The sequence below is a fragment of the Neodiprion fabricii genome, chromosome 5, assembly GCF_021155785.1.
Source record: "Neodiprion fabricii isolate iyNeoFabr1 chromosome 5, iyNeoFabr1.1, whole genome shotgun sequence".
In the NCBI taxonomy this organism is placed as follows: domain Eukaryota; kingdom Metazoa; phylum Arthropoda; class Insecta; order Hymenoptera; family Diprionidae; genus Neodiprion; species Neodiprion fabricii.
In genome coordinates this window covers 25,959,673-25,983,613 of record NC_060243.1, presented here as the reverse complement: position 1 = coordinate 25,983,613, position 23,941 = coordinate 25,959,673, and the positions used below count along the sequence as shown (strand labels likewise).

General features: G+C 37.1%; 3 protein-coding genes and 1 long non-coding RNA gene across 13 annotated transcripts in view; 2 read left to right on the top strand and 2 right to left on the bottom strand.

Moving 5' to 3' along the window:
* The first annotated feature begins 123 nt into the window (after positions 1-123).
* LOC124183631 (GPI mannosyltransferase 2) lies at positions 124-16,283 on the top strand. 6 transcript variants are annotated; one of them, XM_046572343.1, is made up of 3 exons: positions 124-290; positions 3,029-3,256; positions 13,340-16,283. In XM_046572343.1, the coding sequence occupies exon 3, from the start codon at positions 13,526-13,528 to the stop codon at positions 15,020-15,022; it is 1,497 nt and encodes a 498-aa protein (XP_046428299.1). In that variant the 5' UTR covers positions 124-290; positions 3,029-3,256; positions 13,340-13,525; the 3' UTR covers positions 15,023-16,283. The 6 variants fall into 6 exon arrangements, with proteins under 6 accessions (XP_046428299.1, XP_046428302.1, XP_046428301.1 ...); XM_046572346.1 differs by lacking the exon at positions 124-290 and adding an exon at positions 2,762-2,805; XM_046572345.1 differs by lacking the exon at positions 124-290 and adding an exon at positions 2,780-2,852.
* Positions 3,461-13,409, bottom strand: LOC124183629 (dual oxidase-like). The gene is made up of 26 exons (XM_046572341.1): positions 13,184-13,409; positions 12,690-13,031; positions 12,166-12,341; positions 11,853-12,096; positions 11,542-11,769; positions 11,134-11,217; positions 10,810-10,892; positions 9,905-10,189; positions 9,661-9,836; positions 9,416-9,537; positions 9,148-9,348; positions 8,944-9,054; positions 8,709-8,848; positions 8,361-8,609; positions 8,124-8,285; positions 7,806-7,981; positions 7,283-7,734; positions 6,865-7,095; positions 6,651-6,744; positions 6,104-6,314; positions 5,906-6,026; positions 5,605-5,840; positions 5,321-5,479; positions 4,651-4,806; positions 4,437-4,565; positions 3,461-4,341 (listed from the first exon to the last, which is right to left on the bottom strand). The coding sequence occupies exons 1-26, from the start codon at positions 13,257-13,259 to the stop codon at positions 4,213-4,215; spliced, it is 4,773 nt and encodes a 1,590-aa protein (XP_046428297.1). The 5' UTR covers positions 13,260-13,409; the 3' UTR covers positions 3,461-4,212.
* On the bottom strand, positions 15,134-21,280 carry LOC124183630 (probable ATP-dependent RNA helicase DHX34). Of its 2 annotated transcripts, XM_046572342.1 has the most exons (15): positions 20,432-21,280; positions 20,021-20,187; positions 19,703-19,909; positions 19,465-19,597; positions 19,214-19,362; positions 18,788-19,020; positions 18,480-18,666; positions 18,192-18,386; positions 17,907-18,116; positions 17,459-17,827; positions 17,198-17,373; positions 16,544-16,654; positions 16,315-16,436; positions 15,557-15,815; positions 15,134-15,468 (listed from the first exon to the last, which is right to left on the bottom strand). In XM_046572342.1, exons 1-15 carry the CDS (start codon positions 21,081-21,083, stop codon positions 15,192-15,194), a joined length of 3,447 nt encoding a protein of 1,148 aa, XP_046428298.1. In that variant the 5' UTR covers positions 21,084-21,280; the 3' UTR covers positions 15,134-15,191. The 2 variants fall into 2 exon arrangements, 1 of the variants encoding a protein (XP_046428298.1); XR_006871016.1 differs by lacking the exon at positions 15,134-15,468 and having other exon boundaries at positions 15,784-15,815; positions 16,315-16,431.
* Positions 21,281-21,408: 128 nt separating this feature from the next.
* The window catches only part of LOC124183633, a 184,667-nt gene continuing 182,134 nt past the window's right edge, over positions 21,409-23,941 (top strand). For 2 of the 4 annotated variants that reach the window (XR_006871018.1, XR_006871017.1), the window contains exon 1: positions 21,411-22,189. This is a non-coding gene — a long non-coding RNA (uncharacterized LOC124183633). Of the gene's footprint in view, positions 22,190-23,941 lie in introns of all 4 variants that reach the window. The other 2 variants (XR_006871020.1, XR_006871019.1) reach the window with 2 other exon arrangements.

Below are 23,941 nucleotides of genomic sequence, written 5' to 3'. Positions count from 1 at the left end.
ACCGAAGGGATGATGGGGAATAAATACCCAATCAGGCCAAGGAAGACCCCCTGACAAAGGCTGCCAACCGAACCTTGTTTCTCGTTTGTTGTCTAGTCTGTACTCAACCTGCCAGAAGACAAGTTCTTTCCTTCGCTTGTTTCGATTTCATATTAGTTTCTGTTCGATTCTTTCCTGCCGTTCCGTTGGACCAACGTTCTTCTTGCGTTACCCTTTCTATTGTTATTTTCGCTAATATGTTGGGTTTATTTTAAATTTAACTCAGCGATTACCCGTGTAAACGGGCTAAGGTAAGGTTTTTGCTTCTACTACATATATTTAAAAAAAACAAATTCAAAAACTCTATCCTGTCGTACGTTGATCAGTTTTTTTTAACTGCACCGTGTAAATGCTAATATTTTGAATCATGGTTCGCAGTTCCTCGGACTGTGTTGTAATTTTTAATAATTAATTTTAAACCTCCGATCGACTTCGTAGCTATAACGAATAAGTACTTTTCTCTCCAGAAAGTTTTCCTTAATTTCTGTAGTTTTTGTATAGTAGTTTTTCCATGAAACTTTGCTAAATTATGTTCTGATTTGAGCTTAATCTGTAGTAGTTTGGAAGCTTCGGCCAGATAGCAACTACAATTATTGTATTATTGTCAGCTGTACTTGAATATTCTTCTCGCCAGAATTAGCTATCGATTCTTTCTTGCTACTGATCTTTGAATTAAGTGATTAGGTTCGAAAATTTTATTATCTACCGTAGTGTTATATCGATTCTACCAGCCTACTTTCGGCTCTCGCTACCCACCACCGAAACTATCCATTGTTGTGAACAACTTTTGGAGAAATTCCTTGTGAATCTTACAAGTTTCATTTTACCCGAGCCATAAAATAAAAATAATAAAAAAAAGTCGTATTTATAGGCTTGAGAATTTTGTCCCGTGTTTACTCCAAAAAGTATCACAGGAGATGAAATAGATTCATGTGTGCAAATATGTTTAAGCTACACGCGGCTGTAGTGTTGTTCCTTCAGTCAGCTTAAGATTGACGTGGAAGTATAATATGTAACACCTGACTCTTTTATTTTCTGTTTGCTTGATAAGGTGAGTCTAATTGAACAGTTGCGCCGAAATGTGAAAAATTATTCCAATGATCGTTAACGACAGGTATCCATGCTGCAGCGAATAACGTAAACTTATAAACTATACCTACAATATCGTAGAAATAATAGTACTCGGAGAGTTTTTCGAAATATAGTATTTCTCCGTACGAAAAAAAGCACAAAAAATAAAATTAATAAAAATTCTGACCAACAATGTTAATTTTAAATTGTAGAAATTAGTAGTTTTCAGCTAGTTGTCATTTCTAGATTACTCATTTCCTAAATCCAGAAATTTCCTTGCTAAATAACTGCAAATTGTAGACTGTGAATGCATAAATTATACCCATTTTATCAATTTCGGTGCATTTTACAATTACAATTGTGCTCATATCTCCAGTGCGTTTAAAATCACCACTCCTGATAAGGTCGTCAAGTTCGTATTTTTAGTTACAGAATATTCCCTGATTTTTTCAAAGCAATCAAAGCGGTGTTAGTAAAAGAAAAATATAATTACAAGGAGGTATAATAGGGTATTTTTACACTGAACGTGAGTTTGTGCGATACAAGTCGTAGGCGAATATTACAAATACGTGAACCGTAAAAATTCCTCAACCTCATTTTGCACATTGATACTTTATCTATCAAAATTATGGTTCACACGCGAATGTGCCTTAGTGGAGCACGTTTAAGTACCAACGGCGGTTTAGTGCCTATTACTTATTGTCGTAAAAATGACTGCACAGTTATTAAAACGTGTTAAAAATGCCTACATTATACATGAACAGTATTTTCGATTCGGTGTTGACTTTTTTACGATTATCGGAATGTTCGTTCAAAGGCGCAATAATCTATTGTTATACGTGAATTTTTACATGTCACACACTCCGATGGAAAGGTGACAAGCTACAGCCTAGGGAACATAAAGATGGATGACATTGATTACAAAAAAAAAAAACATTTTTCAAATTCATGCTTGGAAACTTGGCGTTTCAAAGCCTGCGGAGCGTGCGTGAAGTGTCACCTTTCTGAACAGTGTGGTAAAACGTCGCTCACGTCATATTTGCACGCGCATAAGCATAACTGACATTATGGAGCGTATAGAAGGAGGGATATCGTAAAGGATATTAAGAAATGAGCCAATTTTGGCTGCGAATCGTGGTGGCGCTGTTAAACGTAGATTTAAGATACAATAGTGCAACTGTGTAATTAACACATTCAATTTCATCTCTCAACTTAGTATCAATCAGCACCATGTCGGTTATTTTATATACCCTTAATCACACTTTGAACGCGCCATCCATTAGAGTCCCTTCTTTTTCTACGCTCCATAACTGCGGGAATTCTTAATGTTGAAAATCATAGCTTTTTTGGCGCATGCGCACTTTCCAATAATTTAATTTTACCTATCGCCAGTGACGTCACTGAGCCAGGTTTGCGCATTTAGGTTAGGTTTCATAAAGCCGGGCTTATGCCTCTGAATCTTTTGATTGCCCTTCATTTACTTCTTTCGATATATCATATTACATTCGATTGCCTCTCGAATCAAATTCTCTTTTACAGAAAAATTTTTGAAAAAAATAGAGCGTGTCGCATGTATGAATGGGCGATATTTGACTCGCGTGTTTACAGCGCTCGCTGTGGTTGATGTTGCAAGCTTCACAATCTTCGGAAATCGTCCCTTACGTGAGATACGCGCGGTCGCGCACTTGTGACACAGTACGCTATTCTCGCTCGTCGGAACAGCGCGGAGTGCCGAATATGATGTGTTTCTTCTCTGTTTCTTCTTTTGTACCTATATAATATCGATAATGTTAAATTAAAACAAAAAACAGAAACAAAGATTTGCACAAAATTCTAATCATGCATGCTTTCGACCACAACATAAGATCCCGCCACTTGCTTATCTGTCATATGTGATAATAACGTTATGGTATTTCAGCGCCGACACCCGGCACTCGGGCAGTATCTTGGATGAGTAACTTTTGGACCAGCCTACAACGGTTACCATTGTTAACAAGTAGGTACTCGTCAAGTTCACCGTGGGTAATTGCTCTGAGTTGTAGTGGAATCCTGCGTTGAACCTCCCGATCATTTGGCACGTGATGTCTCGGATTCAGGAACGGTTGCAGGTGTGAATTTTTGAAATTGCACGTCGGCGCGTCTGCACGTAAGTGTACATGCATACATGCCTACACACATGTGCGTCCATGGCAACAACGTCAACATAACCTCTTTCGTTAGCCTGTACCTTTCGCGGAATGAAACTTATCGTTGCCAGTTTCGTAAGATCATTGAAAATTCCGGATTATTATCAAATATTTTAGTCGATGGCTCAATTCTGCCGAGAGGAATTATTCGATAACAACTTGCGTTGAGTACATACAATCTATATTGAGCAAAATATACAGTATACAGCCATATCGTGTCTTGCATCATACCTACTTGTATTTGATTTTGCCAGCATTCAAAAAGTGAAGTCTCGATGGTACTTCAGTTTCCGATTTGCTAATTTCTACCATCTGATTACAATTAGACAGTGCTTTCTACATTGTTTTTTTTTTCGATTTCTGGCATATAACACGAACCGTTATCCTCAAAATTCAATGAAGTCAAATATTATTATGAGACATAAGTCTTCAACAGAAAAGTTTGCATATATCGTTACAGGTATTTTAATGTTTAACGTTTACTTGTAGCTATCATTACTAATTAATCGAGGGGCTATTCACTAAGACTTTGAGTGTACAAGTCATTTCGTAACTTCTAATGATTTCGAGGGAATTCAGATTATTTTTTCTAATTTCAAAATACTACATGGATTTCTCACACTTTGTATGATTTCATGCGATTAGATACGATTTTACGAGATTTTGAATTGATTTCACATAATTTTTATACAGATTTCAGATGAATTCATAACTTTTAATGTTAACTGCTGAATCATTTCATGACTAGTATGGTAATTTCCATGCAATTTCGGCCTATAGGCAAAGAATTCCACATGAATTCATGTATCATAAATGTGATTCAATAGAAACTAGGATGTAAAGCTGATTTCAAGAGTGAATAGCCCTTTATTATTATTATTTTTGTTGTGATTATTTTTATATGAATATGTTACTATTAAAATGACTGGTAGTGATGTTTGAATATGCCGTCGTCGTTTGTCTCTCTGTTAAGCGTAGTGCACGCCTGACCAACAGATTGTACCATCGATCGAGATCCACAGCTGAATACTCCGACCGTATGATTCTGAAACGAAAAAAATTCGACAATTGAGAAATGTTTACGGCAAATAAAATTAGCTATTGCTCACTAGAATAATTTTTGTCAGATGCGATGCTTACTTTAGAATTTAATCTGCGAATTGCCCTGAAAAATTTTAGGAAATCAGGCCGTCCGAAATGCGTAACTGCTTCAAGTCCGGTGAACAATGATCTGTTCGATTCCCCGTGAAAATAACGCTCGCACATGTACTGAAAAACAAAAAAAAAGGTTGATCAATATAGCAAATTTATCCGTTTTGTTAGATTAACAAAAATATTACGAATCGTAACATACCAGCAATACTGTGCGGACATCAAATTTCTCATAAAACTGCGTTATGAATATATGAGCTGTTACAACTTTGTTCTTATCCGCCACTTCCAGCTCTCTTAATATGTCGACCATCCACTCAAACTGCCGTTGAGTCCTTGTTATCCATAAAAAGTATACCTAGAAAACAGATTATCTTCACCTCAAGATAAGGAATTCCATGTTCGATTATGCAATTAACAATTGAGAATTTTCTGATTCGAGTAATTATTTCAAAAGAATTCTAAAACTGTAAAAGTTCATATTTATTTTCAAATAGAAAAGAACATTGAAAAATCAATTCTTACCAGACCAGAAAAAACATAAGAACGAAGACAATGATTAAGATTCTTGTATAGAATGAATTCTTGATCAATTTCAAGGTTTCACAGTCGTAATTGGGTTAATTCTTGTTGAAACAATCTTCCATTAGTTCAATTTTAGTGAAACTACAAATTTCGAATTACAAAGTTCTGATTTCTCATGGTTTTAATTCAAACTCATAAACATTAACGTTGTTTTGAAACTTGGCTAGTTTCAAAATGCGTGTTTTAAATATTTCTTATGTCAGTGTTTCAGAGGTCACGCATTCTGCATAGTTTTTAAAACTGTATTCTTCCAGCTGTAATTATGATTCAATCTCACTTAAACCCACCTTTTGACATCCCAAACTTTGGTGGATATTCGATTTGTATACTATATCCTTTAGTATCGAAGAGAACGGGGTCACTCCAATTCCACCACCTATCATTATGGCTGTCTTGTACTTGTACCAGTCCTGTGCGCTTTCTCCGTACGGGCCATCGATTCGAATCTGTTGAAATATTTTATCACTGAAGAAACCGATAGTGAGGCACCATTGAGTGATAATTAATCTTTAGAAAATAATCACATGCGATTGCTTAGTTAATTTACAAATGATCCTTTTGCAGTTTATACCTTTGGAAGCTTCATTTCTGAGTCCTTCATCAGAGTTGGGTCTACCCTATATCGAATATCATGAGTCCAAGGGCCTACTGCTCTGATGTGAACTGAAAGTTTCGGCTCGTTAGGTGAAGACGATAGTGTAAAAGGATGGTACTCGTTTGGGTTCAAATCCGTGCAAGCTATTCTGATCCATTGTCCAGATTTGTATTGGAAATCTGATGGCTTTTCGAACTTGAGGCACGTTACTCCTGAAAACATGATTGTAAATGTAAATTTAAAAAGTTTTCCTTCAACTGGATAGATTTATGAATACCTGAGGGCAGACAGTCTGCTTGTACGATTTGTAACTCCGAAGTTTTCCTCGTCACTGTTATTATTTTATCTATTGTGAAGAGAATCAGCGGTCCGAGGAGGTAGTAATGGGTGAATGGTTCCTATGGGAATGAATCAAAGTGGTTGATCGTAAGGGTGGCATTGCTGTATCAAGCATTAGTTTATCGTAGCTGCATACCTGAACTAATCGTCCAGTGCCGTGGAGAATCATGAGGATGAAGAATATTGGGTACATAGAATGTGTGTAGCGGAACCAGTTGTATAGCCTTCTTCTTATTAAGGGTATAGAAAATAGGAACATCACTGCCGTCAAAATAGTTAGCACAACGCCTGTTATTCCTGTAATTGTTTGCCAGCACCAGTAGTGGAACTTTGGTATCTCGTGTGTTCTGTAAAAAACTGTTTATGTAACTTGTTCCACAGATGTTTTGGATTCTGACGTAAATTTTAAATCCTCCAGCCAATGAAATCATGTTTCGGGTTACATATTTTACATATAGATTTTTTCACTGTTCTTTGATTTCAACGTCGTTAAGCAAGAGTAAGAAATTTTAAGAGGACTTGACCCTTTTAATATTTCCTACATACTGTTGTGCTGTGGTTTCTTTAGTAAGATAATATCACAATATCTGTTAATATCAGAAAATTTCGAGAAGCTTGGATAAAAAGTTGACTGATTTGAACTGAACAATCCTGCGTTGTTATATTGTTTGGAAAGTACTTACGAATGAAAGAAGTTTGGGAATAAGCAGGTCAAGTCATCAGCTGTTTGTGTTGATATGTGGTAGAAGTTAACGGCATGACCCATGACGTGCAGCACTAAGAAACAACAATCGAAAATTAGAAACACGAAATTTCAATTATACTAATCATATAACAACCAATGATGATTGAACTGAGAGGTGTGACGAAAGAACAGGTTCGATGTCCGTTACTTACTGGTAAAAACTAGGGCCCAGATGGCAACGTACTTGTGCATATCTAAACTCAAATCGAACGGTATATATTGATGCAGAAAAGTTTCTCTGAGCACAGTTATGGTGTTCTGAGACATCGTTACGAGTAAAGTTGCATAAGTGAACATCATTGCCGATGCAGCACCTCTTGTTAAGGTCACTCCAGGTCCTGATATCCGTCGTAATCCAGTGTGCTCTCGTTCAACTTGATAATCTGCAATATAAGCACACACGAAGAGTCAATAGCAATTTATTTGTCTGTCCGAGCATCAGCTCTATACTAGTTGGTCACTAATTTTGGTAAGCTCAGAGGCGTTATTTCAAGTGTCGAATGATGTGAAATGGTGAATGTTCTTCTCATTCACAGTACGTTGAAGTAAATCATAACAAAATATACTCACAGTAAGCACGTTCGGCAAATATCGCTATTAGCACTGTTGTGTATAAGAAGAGCCAGAAAATCTGCAGCTGCTTATCGGCAATGTACTTTGTAATTGGATACCAGTATATCCCCGTAGACATCGAAGTTTTGATTATTTCAATATTCTTGTCGATGGGTTCTTCCGCCTCTGTTTCTAATTTACCTCCAACTCTTTTACGTAATTCTCTTGGATCGTTGTAGAAGCTTTCTCTTGCTCCTTGAGCTCTGTTTGCAAGTTTTTGCGCTTTACCTTGTTGCGCAGGAATGTTGAATTCTAGCTTTAGCTGCTGCTTGTAGTCTTTAAGCAAGCGTTGAAAATCCATCAAATCAATGTCTTGCTTGTCTGCTAGCCCAGCTGCGTGCATTGTTGATCGTATAGCCTGATCCAAGTCGTCTTTATTCAAATCTACTTTATACGTTTCTACTAGAGATCTGAAATGATGGAAGCACAGTTTTAGCACTGCAAATTATCAGATGCTACGGTATAAGAAACACTTTTTTACCTTAACAAGTTTGCAAAATCGTCTCTGCTCAATGTACCCTTAGCATTTATGTCGTACATGTTAAACAACAATTCCGTTTTTTCCTCTGCAGAGCCGTTGTAAAACACCGTCATCACGGCTATAAATTCCCGAAACGATATCAATCCATTTTTGTTGTTGTCTGCCCACTCAAACATCTGTGTATCAAAGTAACATGGAGATGTCTTAGAAAAAACTAATGTGGTTAAAGAACACCTGGGGAATATGTTTTACAGTGTATTACGACAAATTCGAAGACTCGAAGAGCATCTGTATGCCTAATACTACCTATGTGTATACCTTTTTAACGAAATTTGACTCTGGAGGCATACTTAAAACTTCGGCAAATTCGTATAGTGTCAGCTCAGTATACATCACATCCTTGGCTAGCTTCTCTCCTATTAATTTATTAAGATCTGCTTGAGAAAGCTTTGTCTGTGATGTACTCGTGTGGTTCCAAAGCTGAAAAAACAATCGACGATGTATACTCAATTAAAGTAAGCTTATGAGAAAATAGAAAGAAAGGAAAAAAAATACCAGTGCAAATATGCTTCGAAAGAATCTGTCCAATTGTTTTTGTCTATCCTTCTGTGTTACAGCCTGCTTCAGCATTGACACCTTTGTTAAATTACGCACTTTATTGCAATTCATGTTGATGTTGGTAGAAAATCTATCAAAATGCTTCAGGAATACATTTCGCAAGTGATCATTTGCAAATTTTATTATAAGATCGTAATTGTGTTCCACTTTAATCATCACGTAAGCTTCATCGGTTGGTATGTAAATCTGTTGGGTGAGAGTCAGATATGTAACGCATAAATGTAACGAATGAGTGTTTAGCTTTAATTTTGTTTTATATTGTTCATGCATACTCTTCTTCCCCACCTTTGTTTCCAAGTTGCGATTCATGTCCAGAGCTCGCAACGGAGAACCGTGTTGATTTGCCACTTCGATTTTTTTTCTCGCAACATTCAACGTTATGAGTATAGGTCGTAGTGGTTTTCTGTGATTGATCCATTCAGTGGCTATTACCGCCGTGAATCCACATCGATAGATTAGTTACATACAAGAATTCGCAAGTCCACTGTTAAATTGAATTAATTTTACCCATTTCTCTTACCGGAATGAACATGGTCCATATTTTCGTCAGCATCATGCACATTTATTGGCATTACTCTTCTCAATTTCTTGCGTCTTATTGCCAGCGTTACTCCCAGGAAGACAATAAGTCCTGCACGATTGAAAAAGAAAATAGCAATTTTACAGATATTAAAATCGCACATTCTGTCTGTGTTGATTTAGTAATAATAGAGTGTTACGTTACCAACTATGAATGCCGATAGACCAAGAAAAGTCAGTATGAACGATACGTCACTGGTCGAAAAATAATCGTACGTCCCCGGTTGAGAACACGGTATCTTGTTTACTTCCTCAGGTCTTGGTGTTATATGGAAACAAGAAGATGTGTTAAAACAGTTCGTTTTTTCCTTAAATTCATTGTTGCATGTTTTTTTCACATCGTCATCTGTAAATAAAATGGAGTCATTGAAGTTACTTCGATCTGTTTCTGAATTGCAATAGTAACTTCGTACCTTTAGTTGGAACTTTGAACAGCTGTCTTTGAATGTCGTTTGCCTTTATATCTGTCACGGCTAATAGTATATGATAGAAAGATAATTGTTTTATACGCATTATTTCAGGTTCGGTGAATAATCTGTAGAAAAACCATTCTTTAAGTTGAGACAAATGGAAAAAATAACAAGTACAACAAAAACAGCCACGAGAATGTGCATTAATTCATACTTGTTCAATACTTTGACAAAAGTTATATATTCACCCATTTTTTCCATTATTGTACCAAAATCTATCACCGTCTCGGATGCGTTGGAATTGGTCTTTTATTATTTTTTGAAACAACTCCCCAGGTCCGTTATTAGTCTCCATTATTCCACCTACCCAAAGATCGATGTCGTCGAACTTTTTATTGTAGAGCTTTAGAAGCGCTTGTTGTGTCTGTCAAAAGACAATTTTTTTAAGTACTTCGTGTTACGTATGAGGACAACGGCGGATTCAGAATATACCTCGCGGGTGACGTGTACAAAGTCAGATTCTTTAGTGATACGAGACAAGCCGAATATCTCTCGGACCGTATTGTAATCTGGAAGTCCGTGATCACGGGCTCGCTGAATATTAATAGCCATTAAATCACGCCTGGAAAATTCCAGTGGTCCAAACACATTGCCCCTTAAATCCTCAACAATTTTATGATCTTCCGTCTCGCACAACTGTCCAGTCATGCCCATTATTAGTCTCTCCATGCCAACGCTCAGCGACGTATTGTAATCTACTGCTTCTAAAATAGCTTCCTGAAATCAAGTCAAATTCACATAATAAGTTTTACACCGGAGTACAGATATGAAAACGTAATGCTTGTGAAAATATCTAACGTTAATTTTTAAATAATCATTTACGAAAGTGGTCGCTGCTTTAGATTTTTTCTACACCAAACATTTATTTATTTATTAAAAAGTAACGGGATATACTCTTGTACATAGAAAAAGATATCATTCAATATATATAAAGCATTAAGTGGCACAACGGTGTAGTATAATTAAGAAGGAACTAATTATTCATACTTAAATAAAGCTTTAGAGAGGTTTCTTATAGTATAAAAACTAGTGTTGTAAAGATCGAACCAATTTTCATTCTCTTTACAGAATGATGATTGACAGTCAATTACAGAGTAAGATTTACTGTTCAAATTTATTTCTAATTAGTAATCGTTGTGTCGTAAAGTCCGGCTTGGAACAAGAAAACGAAACCCAGACAATAATTTGGGACAGTCAATCGCATTGTTAAGAATTTGATGAGTAACAATTAAATTAATTTTATACACTGCGGAAAAAACTGAGGGTATTTGAAGAATTGAGGAAATGTCGGAAAGGAAAAGTAATCAGGAAGAACACTGAAAATGTTATCTACACACCATTGGTCGCCAGAAACTGTTACACGTTCGTATTATTTTTCCTCTTCCACACTTATCCTTTGCAGATTTCCTCGTTTGAACGCCTGTAAATTAAAACACATTCAGAATTCAGTTACCACGAATACCTACAGCCAAAGTTACGAAACAGGCTCGGCAAGAGATTCCACTAACTTCCGAAATGCTGTTGGAAAGCACATTAAACTTTTTACAATGAAACCAGGTTCACATCATCTGGCACATTGTCTCATTCTGTAAAATTGTGTACGTGTGCCACACTTAATCGAGTTTGTGGAATCTCCCGTTTAGACGTGAGTAAAATGTTACCTGCTGGTACCAGAGTGTGTCCGAAGCGAAACGCAGCTGCTTGAAAGAACTGATCTATCTGTGGATCCACACTGGGATCATAGCCTGTTGTAAAAATGACGAAGGATTATTAAAAAAAATTTCAAAAGACTACTTGCGGAATAACACAGGTCGACAAAAGTTATATTTAAATCCTTTTTATTGAAAAGTTTAAATGCGAAAATGAAGTTTGTTTAATTGTTACTTACAATAAATGTTTGAGAAAATAGATCATTTTTCTTAAAATTCGAAATATCGCTCTGGTGTATATATATCTAATAACACTATTTTTTCTTTTATTGGTTACGCGGAAAAAATCAAAATTTGTCTTCTGGAACCCAGACTCGAAATTTGTGTCGACCGGTGTAATTATTTCTGTATCTAACTTGCCTTTATATGGTTCTAAGTTGCTGCCAAGCCATTCCGGCAGCCATTCCTCTACAACGATGTGCTGTTGGGAAGCGATAACCCATTTTCTAGCTTCATTGAATATTTTATCACTCGACCAGTCCTTGTTGAATTTACTTATGTGGTTTGCGATGTAATTGTGCCACCGGAACCACAGCACTCCGAAAGTAAAGAGGTAAGGGTTTTCATTACCCCGTGGATTTCCCAGCCCTGTAAATAGAGTCGAGCATTAGCTGAGAGTGGTTAAAAAAAAAAAAAAAAAAGCCAATAATTGACTGAAGAATGATATTTACTGAAAAATCTGTCCACTCTCTCGGTGTAATGCCGGTTAATGTATTCACTGTGATTATGTGGAGGAGGCGGATTAGCCATCGGCAATCTAACATTGTTTATTATTGGGAACAATCCGTCGTCCGATGCTGCGAGCAATCCTTTTGGCTCAATTTTGCCATCCTTATTCGTACGCAAAACATCAGACCACGCTTTCGTAGTACCGTAGATAAGCCCTCCGTCGAGGTACGGGGTGATTTCATTGAGCTAAACAAGAAATTAATAGTAATATAAGTGAAATGGTGGTCAAGTGTTTTCTACAATTCTAGCGCGTACCTGCTGACGAGGATTGTTAGGTGAATATCCTGTTCGCGCATCGTATCGTGTTCGCAATACCGGCATCTCTTTATTTAATTTCAGATATCTGTGGTTTTCTGGTATTTTAATGTTGAAATATTCTGGTGGACAAGCCGCCCTTTGGGCATCTAAAATTTCCTCCACGACTTGCTGACCTGTCATGTATTATTGATGACATATTAACATGTAAACGTCATTCCATAATACAGTAGAACTTTGATTATCCGAACCATGACTTAATTTACCCAAAACGCTGAATTATACAAACGTTTTCTCAAAAAATGCATTAGACGACTGTATAAAACCAAATTTACAAATACAGAGGTTCAACATGTATTTAGACGTTTAATACGAACTGTTTGTCAATTTAAATTTGTGTTGTATATATTATTATACCTTAAGATAAAAATTGCATTTCGGTTATCCGAACTAGGATCGGTCTGAATTAATTCGGATAATTGAGGTTCTCCTGTATATTAGAAGACACGCTTGATCGAACGTACCAAAAAAAACGAGAAATGCGTTTCTTCCAGTGTTTGATAGCGTTGCTACAGTTCCGTTTAACAAGTTTTCGCTTAATTCCAATGGGTTGGGTCTGTTATATCCTGATGGTTGATACACTCCGTCTCTGTAAGCTGCTTTGCTTCTCCTTAACAGTGGTGTGTCAACCGCTCCTAGATCTGGTCGTCCGAAATTATTGTACCATCCATCGAATCCTTCATACTCGTACGGGTCTTTGCGGAACTCTGGGTGACAGGTTTTGCTCGAGCAACCCGAAATTAGCCAGTTCAGAAGCAGGTCACTTTTATAGCTCCCATTATCGGGTGGTGGAACACTGTGTGGATCTGGAAGAAGTTACTTTATTTTGTATTTTAAGGTAACTTACCAGTGTCTAATATCTATCGCAGATCAATTAGATTGAAATCCAGTTTAGCGGTTCGAGTGTTTTTTCCAAGTTTCAATTTAAGACTGATGGGTTTTTAAATGGTTTCCGTACCTGGTGGCTTTGTGATAATCTGTGGCTGCCCAGAAGGAATGCCGTAGTACAATAACAGCAGTATGATCACAAACATCTGGAGATTGCGTTGCAGAACGTGATAACAAAAAACCAAATACTACTGGATAATACTCTTCAAAATTGTTAATGTTGCAGACACTCTTCAGTTCGCTTGCTACCCAAGAACTGATACAACCACTCCCTGGGCAGGAAGCATGCCACGGACAAGAAGCAGGAATACCCGCCTGTAGATAAGAAGGAAAAAGCCACAACATTGAGTCGAGCACAAATCCACGATAATATACACAAAGGAATTCTAAAATACTTCTGATATTTTCCACAATGTACGGACCAAGAGAAAAAGTTTTTTGGTTCGCCGTTACCTCACGTCTAGTTGTTATTTCACTACAATTTATATTTAATCGGATATTTCCTGACCATGATGCCCATGTTTTTAATAGTCCATTGGACCCTGAAATGAAAACATCAATTTATGATAGCACGGTTGAATATCTATTCGGCGGTTTTCTCAGGTGGGACGCCCAATATTTTATACACATCGCTAAATATGGGTACACGTATGAAAAGACATTGGCATTTTATCCCTTGTATCCCTTGTGTATCAGATGCTTATCTGTCGTTTTGAGGGTCGTCTTTTTCTCGTTGAATGATCATAGTATAGCAATATTGGCAGCTTTGTTAATAAATTTCGTCTGTTTTGTTAAATCTGCCACAGTTTTTTACGACTTGAGCAAAATTGTTCTCAAAGACACTGCTTTGGCGTACAAAGCGGCTATTTTATACTGTATTAATCCAGCCAGCATATTCTTTTCCGCGTTTTACTCTGAGGCTATGTTTGCTTGGCTATCGTTTAACATCATGCTGGCGTATGTTAACAATAACCCATACATTTATCTCCCTATTGGTCTCTCTATCCTTGTTCGGTCCAACGGACTGATAAACCTGGGATACCCAGTCTACTCGTTCGTCAGGTGTTTGATACGAACTGTACTTCCCAAAGTAAGTAGGAATTATCAAAACTTCCAAGCTGAGCCAATTTTCCCTTTTGGATGTCGTACGATGTTAGGTTCTTTTCTTTGGCTCTCGAACGTTGTGTTTCTATCTATCGTTCCGTACATCTTACATCAGTTGTACAATTACAGTTTATACTGTACATATCATGAAGTCACGATACCAGATTACGTGCTTAATCATTCAGATGAAGATGTCCTGCTAATACCTGGAACCGTTATTCCCCCCTGGTGCAAGGATTCTATTCCTGTTGCATATTCTTACATTCAAGCGGAGTATTGGAACGTTGGATTTATGCGATACTGGATTTTCAAAAATCTTCCTAATATACTTCTTGGATTCCCATCCCTCTATCTTATACTTTGTCAAAGTTTCAAATACTTGAGTGAGCACAGAATTCAACTATATACGTTAGGAAGCTTTTCAACTGATGTTCGAAATTGTGAAAAATCAAAGAATAAAAAACTCTCCCCGGATATTTTTGTATTCGTAGTTCACGGAATATGTTTAGTATTGATTTGTCTAGGATTTGTACATCTGGAAGTGAGCACTCGTTTATTGTGTTCTGCAAGCCCCTTGTTATATTGGTGTTGTGCTTCTAAATTGTCGTATAAATCAGAGCGGAGAAATGAGAACGCTATGAATGCAATGGATTTTGAATATCCAGAAAATTTAAATTCAAAGTGGAGAGTTTTCTTCTTATCTCAAACGACGCATTCAAAGAATGACATCATAATCTTATCCTATTATCTGGCTTACACCGGAATAGGATGTGGTATGTTTTCCAACAACCTTCCTTGGACATAAGAGAGTTATTTATGTAACAGGAATTACAGGGAAATTCAATATAAATCGTGACCTTATCTTAATATAGGCAATTGTTTGTTGTAAGTTTGACATGATTTTTTGTAGATCTAGTGTGCGGGTAAATTTTTTTCAGGCTTTTATTGCAAATATGAAATAGATACATGCTATATTACAAGTGTTGTTTTTTATGTCTTAATATTTCTATAGGCGTGAGATAAATGGTTTTTTTGCACTCTGGACAATCGTAGGGTTTGCTGTTTGGTTTTTGCTCAGTGGGTGGTTCAATAGAAGCCTGATGGTCATCCTCGTTTATTACGAAGCAATTACTCTGATGCTGCAACTTCTCAATGCTAGTCATTGGAGTTGTGATACCACAGTTTGCGCAGTTCCATTCAGTTTCTATCATATCTACCGCTAATTTATCACTCCAGTCTGACTCAACGAGGCTAAAAGAATCATACCTGATGTTTGCAAAAATTTCCATATCATACGTAATTTACTGTTTGCTCTCGGAACTCCAATGTGAATACTTACCAGTTGAAGGTGATATTGTTTGTCAACCGGACGCCACCTTTTCCACAATTCGTTTCGCACTCAAAGTCACTTTGAAAGGGATTGGGTTTTACTTCAACGTAATTTTCACCACAGCCAACGTAAATTATCTTCAAATCGGCAGGCAACAAGCGTTTGATAGTGTAGGGTACTGTGGTATGCATGAACTGTATCAGCTCCTGATTAAGTTCGTACTCAACTTGGCTAGTATCCTTTTTGGAAGTGATTGACGGCGAGGCTTCTGAAATGAATGGCAAGCGAAAATTTGAGAGCCTTTCATTTCATTGGTTTTGTCGATTTAATGAGTATTATGTGGCTGTATATTTAGTTGTTTAGTTAACAAATTTTTGTTGGAATCACTGTAAGATTTCATTGGCTTTAGAATAAATAATTATTTCCGAAAATCTCGCCAATATCTCCAGGATATTTAGCAAATAAAGATTGTTACATTTTCAAAAAAAGTTCGGAAATATTTTCGTTTAACGAATTTCGTTCGAAAATTTTTTATAATCTATGGATATTTCCAAAAATTGTTAGAATTTGCTTTCAACTTCATGGTTGAGAAGAAAATACTTTTAACCAAGTAGTTACCAATAAGTTGTAATAAATAAGTATAATTTCAATCACTAGGTATCAAATAATGAATACATAAGTATATTTATATAAGTATAGTATTGAGTATATTTTAAAAATAAAGTTGTTAAGTTGACCATTCCTCCGATAATCTGACATTCCCTCACCTTCCAATCTGTGGGTTAAAAGCATGTCCCATTTCTGTCTTAGTTTAGTGGCTTTCATCAATAATGTTTGTCCGCTGTCCGGCATTGGAAATTCTAATTTTAGCCACGAGTCACAGACTAAACTGAAATAATTCAAATAATATTTATTACTCTTCTCATTGTACGTACGGCTTATCAGCTTATTGTTTCAACTTTATTATACTGTTGAATAATTTTCTCAAATACTAACATTGAAAATGTGTAATTGGTATCAATTTCATGCGCAAAAAGCAGTAGCGTTTGGGCAGCTGGCATCCTCATAGTATTTACTAAATATGGTTTGGTTGTTTCTAGGAGTGACCTAAATACGAAAACGAATTGTTAACGACGATGCAGCATCCTTCAGCCTTCGATACGGGTATATATTGCATGTCTAATGGCCTAAGATCGAAAGCGCCACCTTAAAACCTTTTCCTTTAGAAAAAGGCAAAAGGGCATGTATATATATTTTTTTCATCGTATCTAGGTTTAAAACATGAAAATATTGTCAGAAACGTTGATATTGAATAACAGTTTAATTAAGAGCAAAAGGTCGTATGTACTGGTAGATACGACCTTCTGCTACTAATTCAACCATTAATATGACTATTATTACGACTTTCGATTTTAATCTTTTTTTTCATGGACATATTAATGGAAAAAGGTCGTATCTTCCTAATATACGACGTCTTGCCTTTATATTTTTAAACGCTTGGTTCGATTATATTATTCGTATTGATCATTTTCAGAGCGAATGATGGAAAAAAAAAATTACACTCCCTTTCACTATTAAAATCGCATTTTTGGGGGTTACAACCTTGTGCCATTAGACACGCGATACACTCTTCCGAATAATTGTTCTTACAAGTAGGTTAGCAGTTGATGCTTCGGGCTGAGCGGAGACTTTGATTTGAATGCTGGGATTGACATGATGTCTGGTTCTTCAAGTTGCAAGACTTGTGGATGGTTCCCGAAAAAGCTCATTGGGTGGAGAGCGATGTAGGGCTTGGCTTTTGTGTGAAATAGCTGCTCACTGGTAGACTGAAATTCGGGATAAACATTTAATAGGTATTTTTTCATTATGACAAAAGAGAATGATTTGTATGATTGTAAATGAGTACTGTACTTTACAATAGTTAAATTCATCAGCGCAAGCGAATTGGGGATACAATCCGCTGCACAAAATTAACTTGAGCATCATCAAGTCTTTGTAGCTGCAGGCAGTTGCTGCAGTAAGAAGGTTCTGGACCTGCGACGAGTCGTTTCTCATGCGAAATTCTACGTCCTTTATGTCAATCTCACCATCATTATCGTCTTTGTCTTCCATTTGTATATCAAACAGGTCTAACTTCAACTCTTTACGTTTTCTAGGTGCCGTTTGCTTGTAAGTACGCTTAAGCGTCTTCAGTAATTTCATTTCTCCATGCCTCAGTATCCGCTCTGTGCTAGTCATCGAGGAGCTTGGTTCCTGGAGATTTTTTAGCAACCCACAATCCTGAAAGCGAAAAAGGTGTGTTCATGAATTGAATTCAGAACAATTTGACAGATCTTTATTGAATCGTATTTTCACGGACTTGAAGCAGTTCCTTGAATTGCGTCCGTAGCTTGGTCATTTCATAAAATCTTTGTTCCTCCAGCCCTCGTCGTTTGCACCACTTTCTACTCGTACTTGAATTTCCTCTGACTTCACGACTGCTTTCCTGTTTTACTTCCAGCCATTCTTTGTACGCGTTCAATAAAGTTATAGGATCCCCATGGTCAGATTCTAGTTTCTTCCTAGAGTTCTTTAAAAGTTTGGGAACAATTAGTTACTCGACGAACTATCTGAATTTCACAAAGATGCGCCATGCTCTCTTTACCTCACACTCAGTGTCTCTGTATGCTCTGTTTGTGAACGGATTTTGAATGCTGAGAGCAGCAGCGAGTGATAAAACAGGTTCGACTTGGTGAAATAGTGAGCCCATCACCAACATTTTTCCTATAGTTATATCGACTGGGAGTCTCGAAAGTGTTTTGCCAATCACAGTTAGTTTTTCATCATCGGTTAAAGCACCCTGAAAAATTATAATACAGTACATACAGGAGGTGCAAAATAAATACAATGATCCAGCTTGAAAACATCCAAAAGTTTAACTATTCACACTAACGTGTTCTTTCAATGAAAGTATCGAGTTTTCAATGCTCTCTGGCGGTGGAGGTTCTATGAATGGAAATTTCCGCGAATCTGGCAGCCCCATGGCAACCATTTGTAACAATAAGGAGTCCAGAGGCACTCGCTGAAGTTCAGGAGTCGAGTATTTCTCTAACGCTGTGTATTCCTCTTCAGAATAAAGCCTGGCGATAATTTAAATGGAAGACTAATGTTATATCGTGTTGTGCATTTCAAGATTAATCAGCTTGAATATCTAAAGCTTCTTAATAGTTTCCAAAAAAAAAAAATCCTCCTTCACTAGACCTGTAGCAAACACCAGGTCCCGTTCTCCCAGCTCTTCCTTTTCTTTGCTCTGCGCTCGCTTTACTGATCCAAAATTCTTTTAACCGTTGCATTTTGCAGATCGGATCATAGCTCATTTCCTTCACCTTTCCACTGTCCACAACAAATCTTATACCATCAATGGTTATTGACGTTTCAGCAATATTTGTAGAGACAATGCATTTACGAACCCCATCTGGGGCGTAATCAAACACCTGTAACCACAACGTTTTTTTTTTTTTTAAACTATTTATCAATGTCGCTACCATTTCACTGTCCGATGTGATGTTCTAACATTTTGCTTATGGCTGCTCAGGAGTAAAGCCGTTTTACTATTCTGGATTATGGAAATGATTGTTAAATTTTGTTCCTGATGGAACAAGTATATCAATCACATGTAACGCACACCTTGTCTTGTTCAGCTATGGACAAAGTACTGTGTAAAGGCAACACTATCCAGTTGTTAGTTTTAGAAGCATATTCCTTTGCGCAATCAACAACTGCAGTAATCTCGCTCATACCGCTGAGGAATACGAGTAAATCGCCCTTTTCGTCTTCTGTAATGTTTTAAGTATTGCAAGTAAATATCTTTTCCAGAAAATTAAAAAGTCGTTACAAATAAAATGTGGCTAGACATGCAGGTATGTATAAATACTAACGTGGATACTTCTTGTCAATCATTTGCATGATTTGCACGTACGGACTTGGATTGAATCTATCGGATTTTTGTCGCAAATCATCTACTGCTATCGGTCGATAGTTCAACTGTATCGGATACAGTCTACCTGGAACCTAAATATGAGAGTATTAAGTTACTTTTAAAGTAGCGATTAATAGTTCAGACCTGAATGGTAAACAACCACGGAAGGGAGGGGCAATGTAAGTTTTAAGACTTACTTGGATCACCTTGACATCTTCTTTGGCAAAGTAATTACTGAACAGTTGAATATTTATTGTAGCAGACATTAGCACTAGTTTTAAATCCTGTCTCTGATGTATTATACATTTCATAATTCCTAACAAAAAGTCACCATGTAAATGTCTCTCGTGCACCTCGTCGAGCACGATTACGTCGTAATGAGATAATCCCATTTCACCCGATACCTAGACAGAACGATGCAAAATCGAAAAATTTTAACACCGATCTTGAAATTTGAGTAAAATGAAAATTGTATCAGTTTAATTAGATATCAATTGTTGACGGCAGGAAATCACCTGGCGCAGCAGCAGTCCCTCGGTAATAAACGTGATCTTAGTGTCCTGATTTCTCTGCTTTTCAAACCTGATCTGGTAGCCAACTTCTGTAAGGTTCTCAGTCAAAGTTTCAAATGCGACACGTTTAGCCAGCGATATGCAAGCTATTCTGCGAGGTTGAGTACAGGCTATAAAAATTATACAAAGTATTAGCTTTTGGAAACGTTTATCACAATAAGGTGATTTTATTTGAATACCATCGCTATCAATTTTTGAAACTGAGCGAAGTGCACGTTCAATTCATGAGAATTATCTATTTCGTGCATTTAATCCTATAGAATTTAAATGTCTTTAAATCTAGATTTAAATATTGACGACTCAACAAGTGAGTTAGAGTTTTCAGAGAGTATGTTCCCAATAAAATCTGTGTACCGATTCTTCCGAATCCACCTTTGTACAAGTACTGAGGAACTTGAGTAGACTTTCCACATCCTGTGTCCCCAGCTATGATAACAACACGCTCATTTTTAACAGCTTCGACGATCTCGTCCCGGTATTGATAGACCGGCAGATTGGCTTGACTTTCCCTGAGTTTTTTCAACTTAGCAAATTTCTCCTTCTGTTTAAAGTCTAGATAGAGATTGATTACGTCTCGAAATGTGCATAATTTACTGTCTGTTAATTCTTTCGCAGGTGGAACTCGTGCAAACAGTTCTCCCAAACTTAAATTCACTCTGACATTTAAGCAGTGTGACCTGTGGTAGACGGTCGGGTCTCTCGACTGTTGCGAATCATTGAGCAACTTGTCCTCCGCTCCCATACTACCACGTTTTTTCTCAACCACCTCATACTTTCCTACAAATTTCCAAAAATCCTCTGGGTCTTGCACCAGGTTAGGATTTGCAGAGAAAACTTTGCTCAGCTCGTAGCGATATTTCTGAAATGAAAAATCCGACCGCTCGTCCCGCCGTGGATCGGATCTCTCTCCATCAGAATTCCTCCTATTTCTCATATCTTCGTGTCTTTTCCGTTTAGCAGATGAACGTCTCGTTCGTTCTTCGTCGTGCATTTTTCTATAGCTCATTTTTATTTTTACTCGTCGTGACACGATGTAGAGTACAAAGGATCTCTCATTGCCGATGTTCGTGAAAATTGAAAAACCGAACAGCACGAAGTATTGTTTCCATTCGGTACGTCAATTTAACAGCTTAATTCTATCAAAATCGTTATTTCTCATAGGTTACGTTACTATGTTTATAAATTCTTAGGTTACCTCTCACATGGTCCCTGCGGACATGGTTACAGCGCTGTTAACGGCGAAGTTTGGAACTAACGTTTCACGCTTGCCACCATCGATCGACGGTCATACGCAGGTTTGTTCGTATTGCGCTGTGGTGGTAGACGCATCGTTGCCGGGTCGGTAAACAATCGACGTTTGTTATTTCTGCCACTGCAAGTTCACACGCGAGGTGTCGGTGCGAAAGTTTAAAATAACAACTGTCGTTATTTCCTAAACAATCATCGCAGTAAGTATTATAATGTGCGTTCGGATGTTATAATTGGGAAGTAACAAATCTCGGTACATGCTGATGTTACATATTCGCGTAGATCCGGGACAGAGCGTGGCTTTGTACTTGGTTCCTCTGTTTACAAACATCGAGCTGTGTATGAGAACGACGGAGGTCACTGAAGTTGGTCACGAATCTTCAGTTATTCGCAGAGAGTTGAAAGATAGTCGGTCAGTGCTCGGTCGCGTACAGACAAGATTAAACATGTTCAATTCAATTATACGAGATTAACATTTCGGGAATTAGCAAAGAACCACATTTTAGCGCGGCGGGGTGAAATCATTTCTATTTAAAACAATTGAAAAGTGCTGTGCAAATTGGTTGTCAGTGGATTACTATTCCATGTAAAATTCAGTATATTTACGTACGAAAATGTACAAACACGCAAACTGGCATGTTCATGATACTTTTAGGTATAAAATGACGCAAATCTGATCTTCAACGGATAGCTAATATTGTATTGTGTAGTTTTATAACTAGGAGTATAATTAACATGACAATTTGCGTAGCTACATATTTAAAAAAATAAATAAATTCATCGTTCGGGTATTTAGTTGGTAATAAATTCTAGTGTCGTGAGTGCATCTCTTGATTGACGCCTGAACATCACCTGCGGAAATATGTGAGTAACCTGTAACAAATTCGATTTGCATTTCACTTCTATGTTACGCTACATCATACGGAGTGATATTCTTATTCGTTTACAATATGTCTTGTTGCCCTGTGCTCTAGAGAATTACCCATGATTCATTCAGTTTCAAGATTTTAAATCCGCCTGTTTTTCAAATCTGCGTATTAGATTTTACTCATTACCCGTTCCATCAGTACATTCAATTGTTGGGAAAATAAATTATATCATGTCATTTTTGGGCAAAAAAATTACTGTAATGCAGGTTGCGCGAGTTAGGCGCAACCGAATCTATTCAACACCGTTCCTGGCAATATGCAACTTGTCTTGCAGTTCGGTATCGCTGGATGTCTGCCACCTGTAGCATTGTTATCAATTAATAAATATTTTCTATTATGATAAATTGTACAAAGTGCTAACGGCAAAAGATGCAGAGTTTTGTCCATGAGCGTTTAGGTTTGTCAGAAATTAATGGGTCTGATATAAGATAATATGTTGGTATTGAAAACGGAAATGGCAGAATTTTTGTCACACATTATCCATCATCGTCGAATAGGAACTGTAGTACATGAGTTTTGTGATTTCGCAGTAATGCAAAGTAAATTGAATAAAAATATTAACATTATCCAGCTTCGTCGAGTAGGAATTGTACATGAATTTTGAGTTTTATAATTTCGTAATCATTCAAAATAAATGTGGATTCGCTTGTAATTTCAATTTGAATAAGCTTCTTTCTATTTATCGTGTAATAATTTTGACAAAGATTCAGAGCTTCCGTATGATTGTCATGCCGAAAAATCGACGTTAGTGGATATGCCTACGATCTCAGTTCAAGTTCCTTTCATTCGTTTCGATCGAGCTTCTTCACTTATTCACCTGTTCGTGACCTACCCACCACTGCCACCACTACCTACGGGCGACGAATAGACAGTAAATCAATCGCAATCAAGCAAACGACGAAACCTTTTCTACCGATTCATTCGTGCAGTAGAGGATATGAAATATCCATGAAGGTCGCTCTTGTCGGACAAGTACAAATTGCAATATTATGCGTGCGTGCGCCTCGCGGCCTTCTTCTGTATGTGATGCCTATGTTTGCCAAGTTGTTTCTCCTGTCGCGCTGTCTATCGCGACGACGCATTGATTCGAGTTCGGAAAATGCGATTAGATTGATTCCGGGGCTCTCCTGCAGTGGCGCCGGAACTCTCTTGATTGATCGCTCTCGATCTGTCCCAACGAATTGAAAGAGCGGATCTCACGATCCGTAAGAAAATTGTGTTAAGAACAAAAAGCAAAACTAATCGATCCGTCTGACTGAATAAATTCAGGTTGGCTTTATTCCAAAAATGTTAGAAATTTTAAACCATTCTGAATTTCGACAGTGTCGGAGTTTCGCTGCTCATTGTCAAAGTTTCTAACATCCGAAGTATCAAACTTTAGAAAATTTAAACCATTCTAAGTTTGAATTAATTCATTACAGGTTTTAGCATTTCAAATATTTGTCCGTTTGAGATTTTGGATTTTTAAAAACTGACGATCATTCTGACGGAAATTTTAATCGTTCAGAGCTTTTATTCTTCAGAGTATCGAACATTCCAAATTTAGACCTTTCGGAAATTCGAACCATTCTAAATTTCGACTAAATTATCGCAAGATTCGACAATCCAGAGATTTAATCGTTTAAAGATTCGATGAATCGTATAGTTTTCATTAGTTCTTCTCAATCTACTAGCATAGAAATAAAAA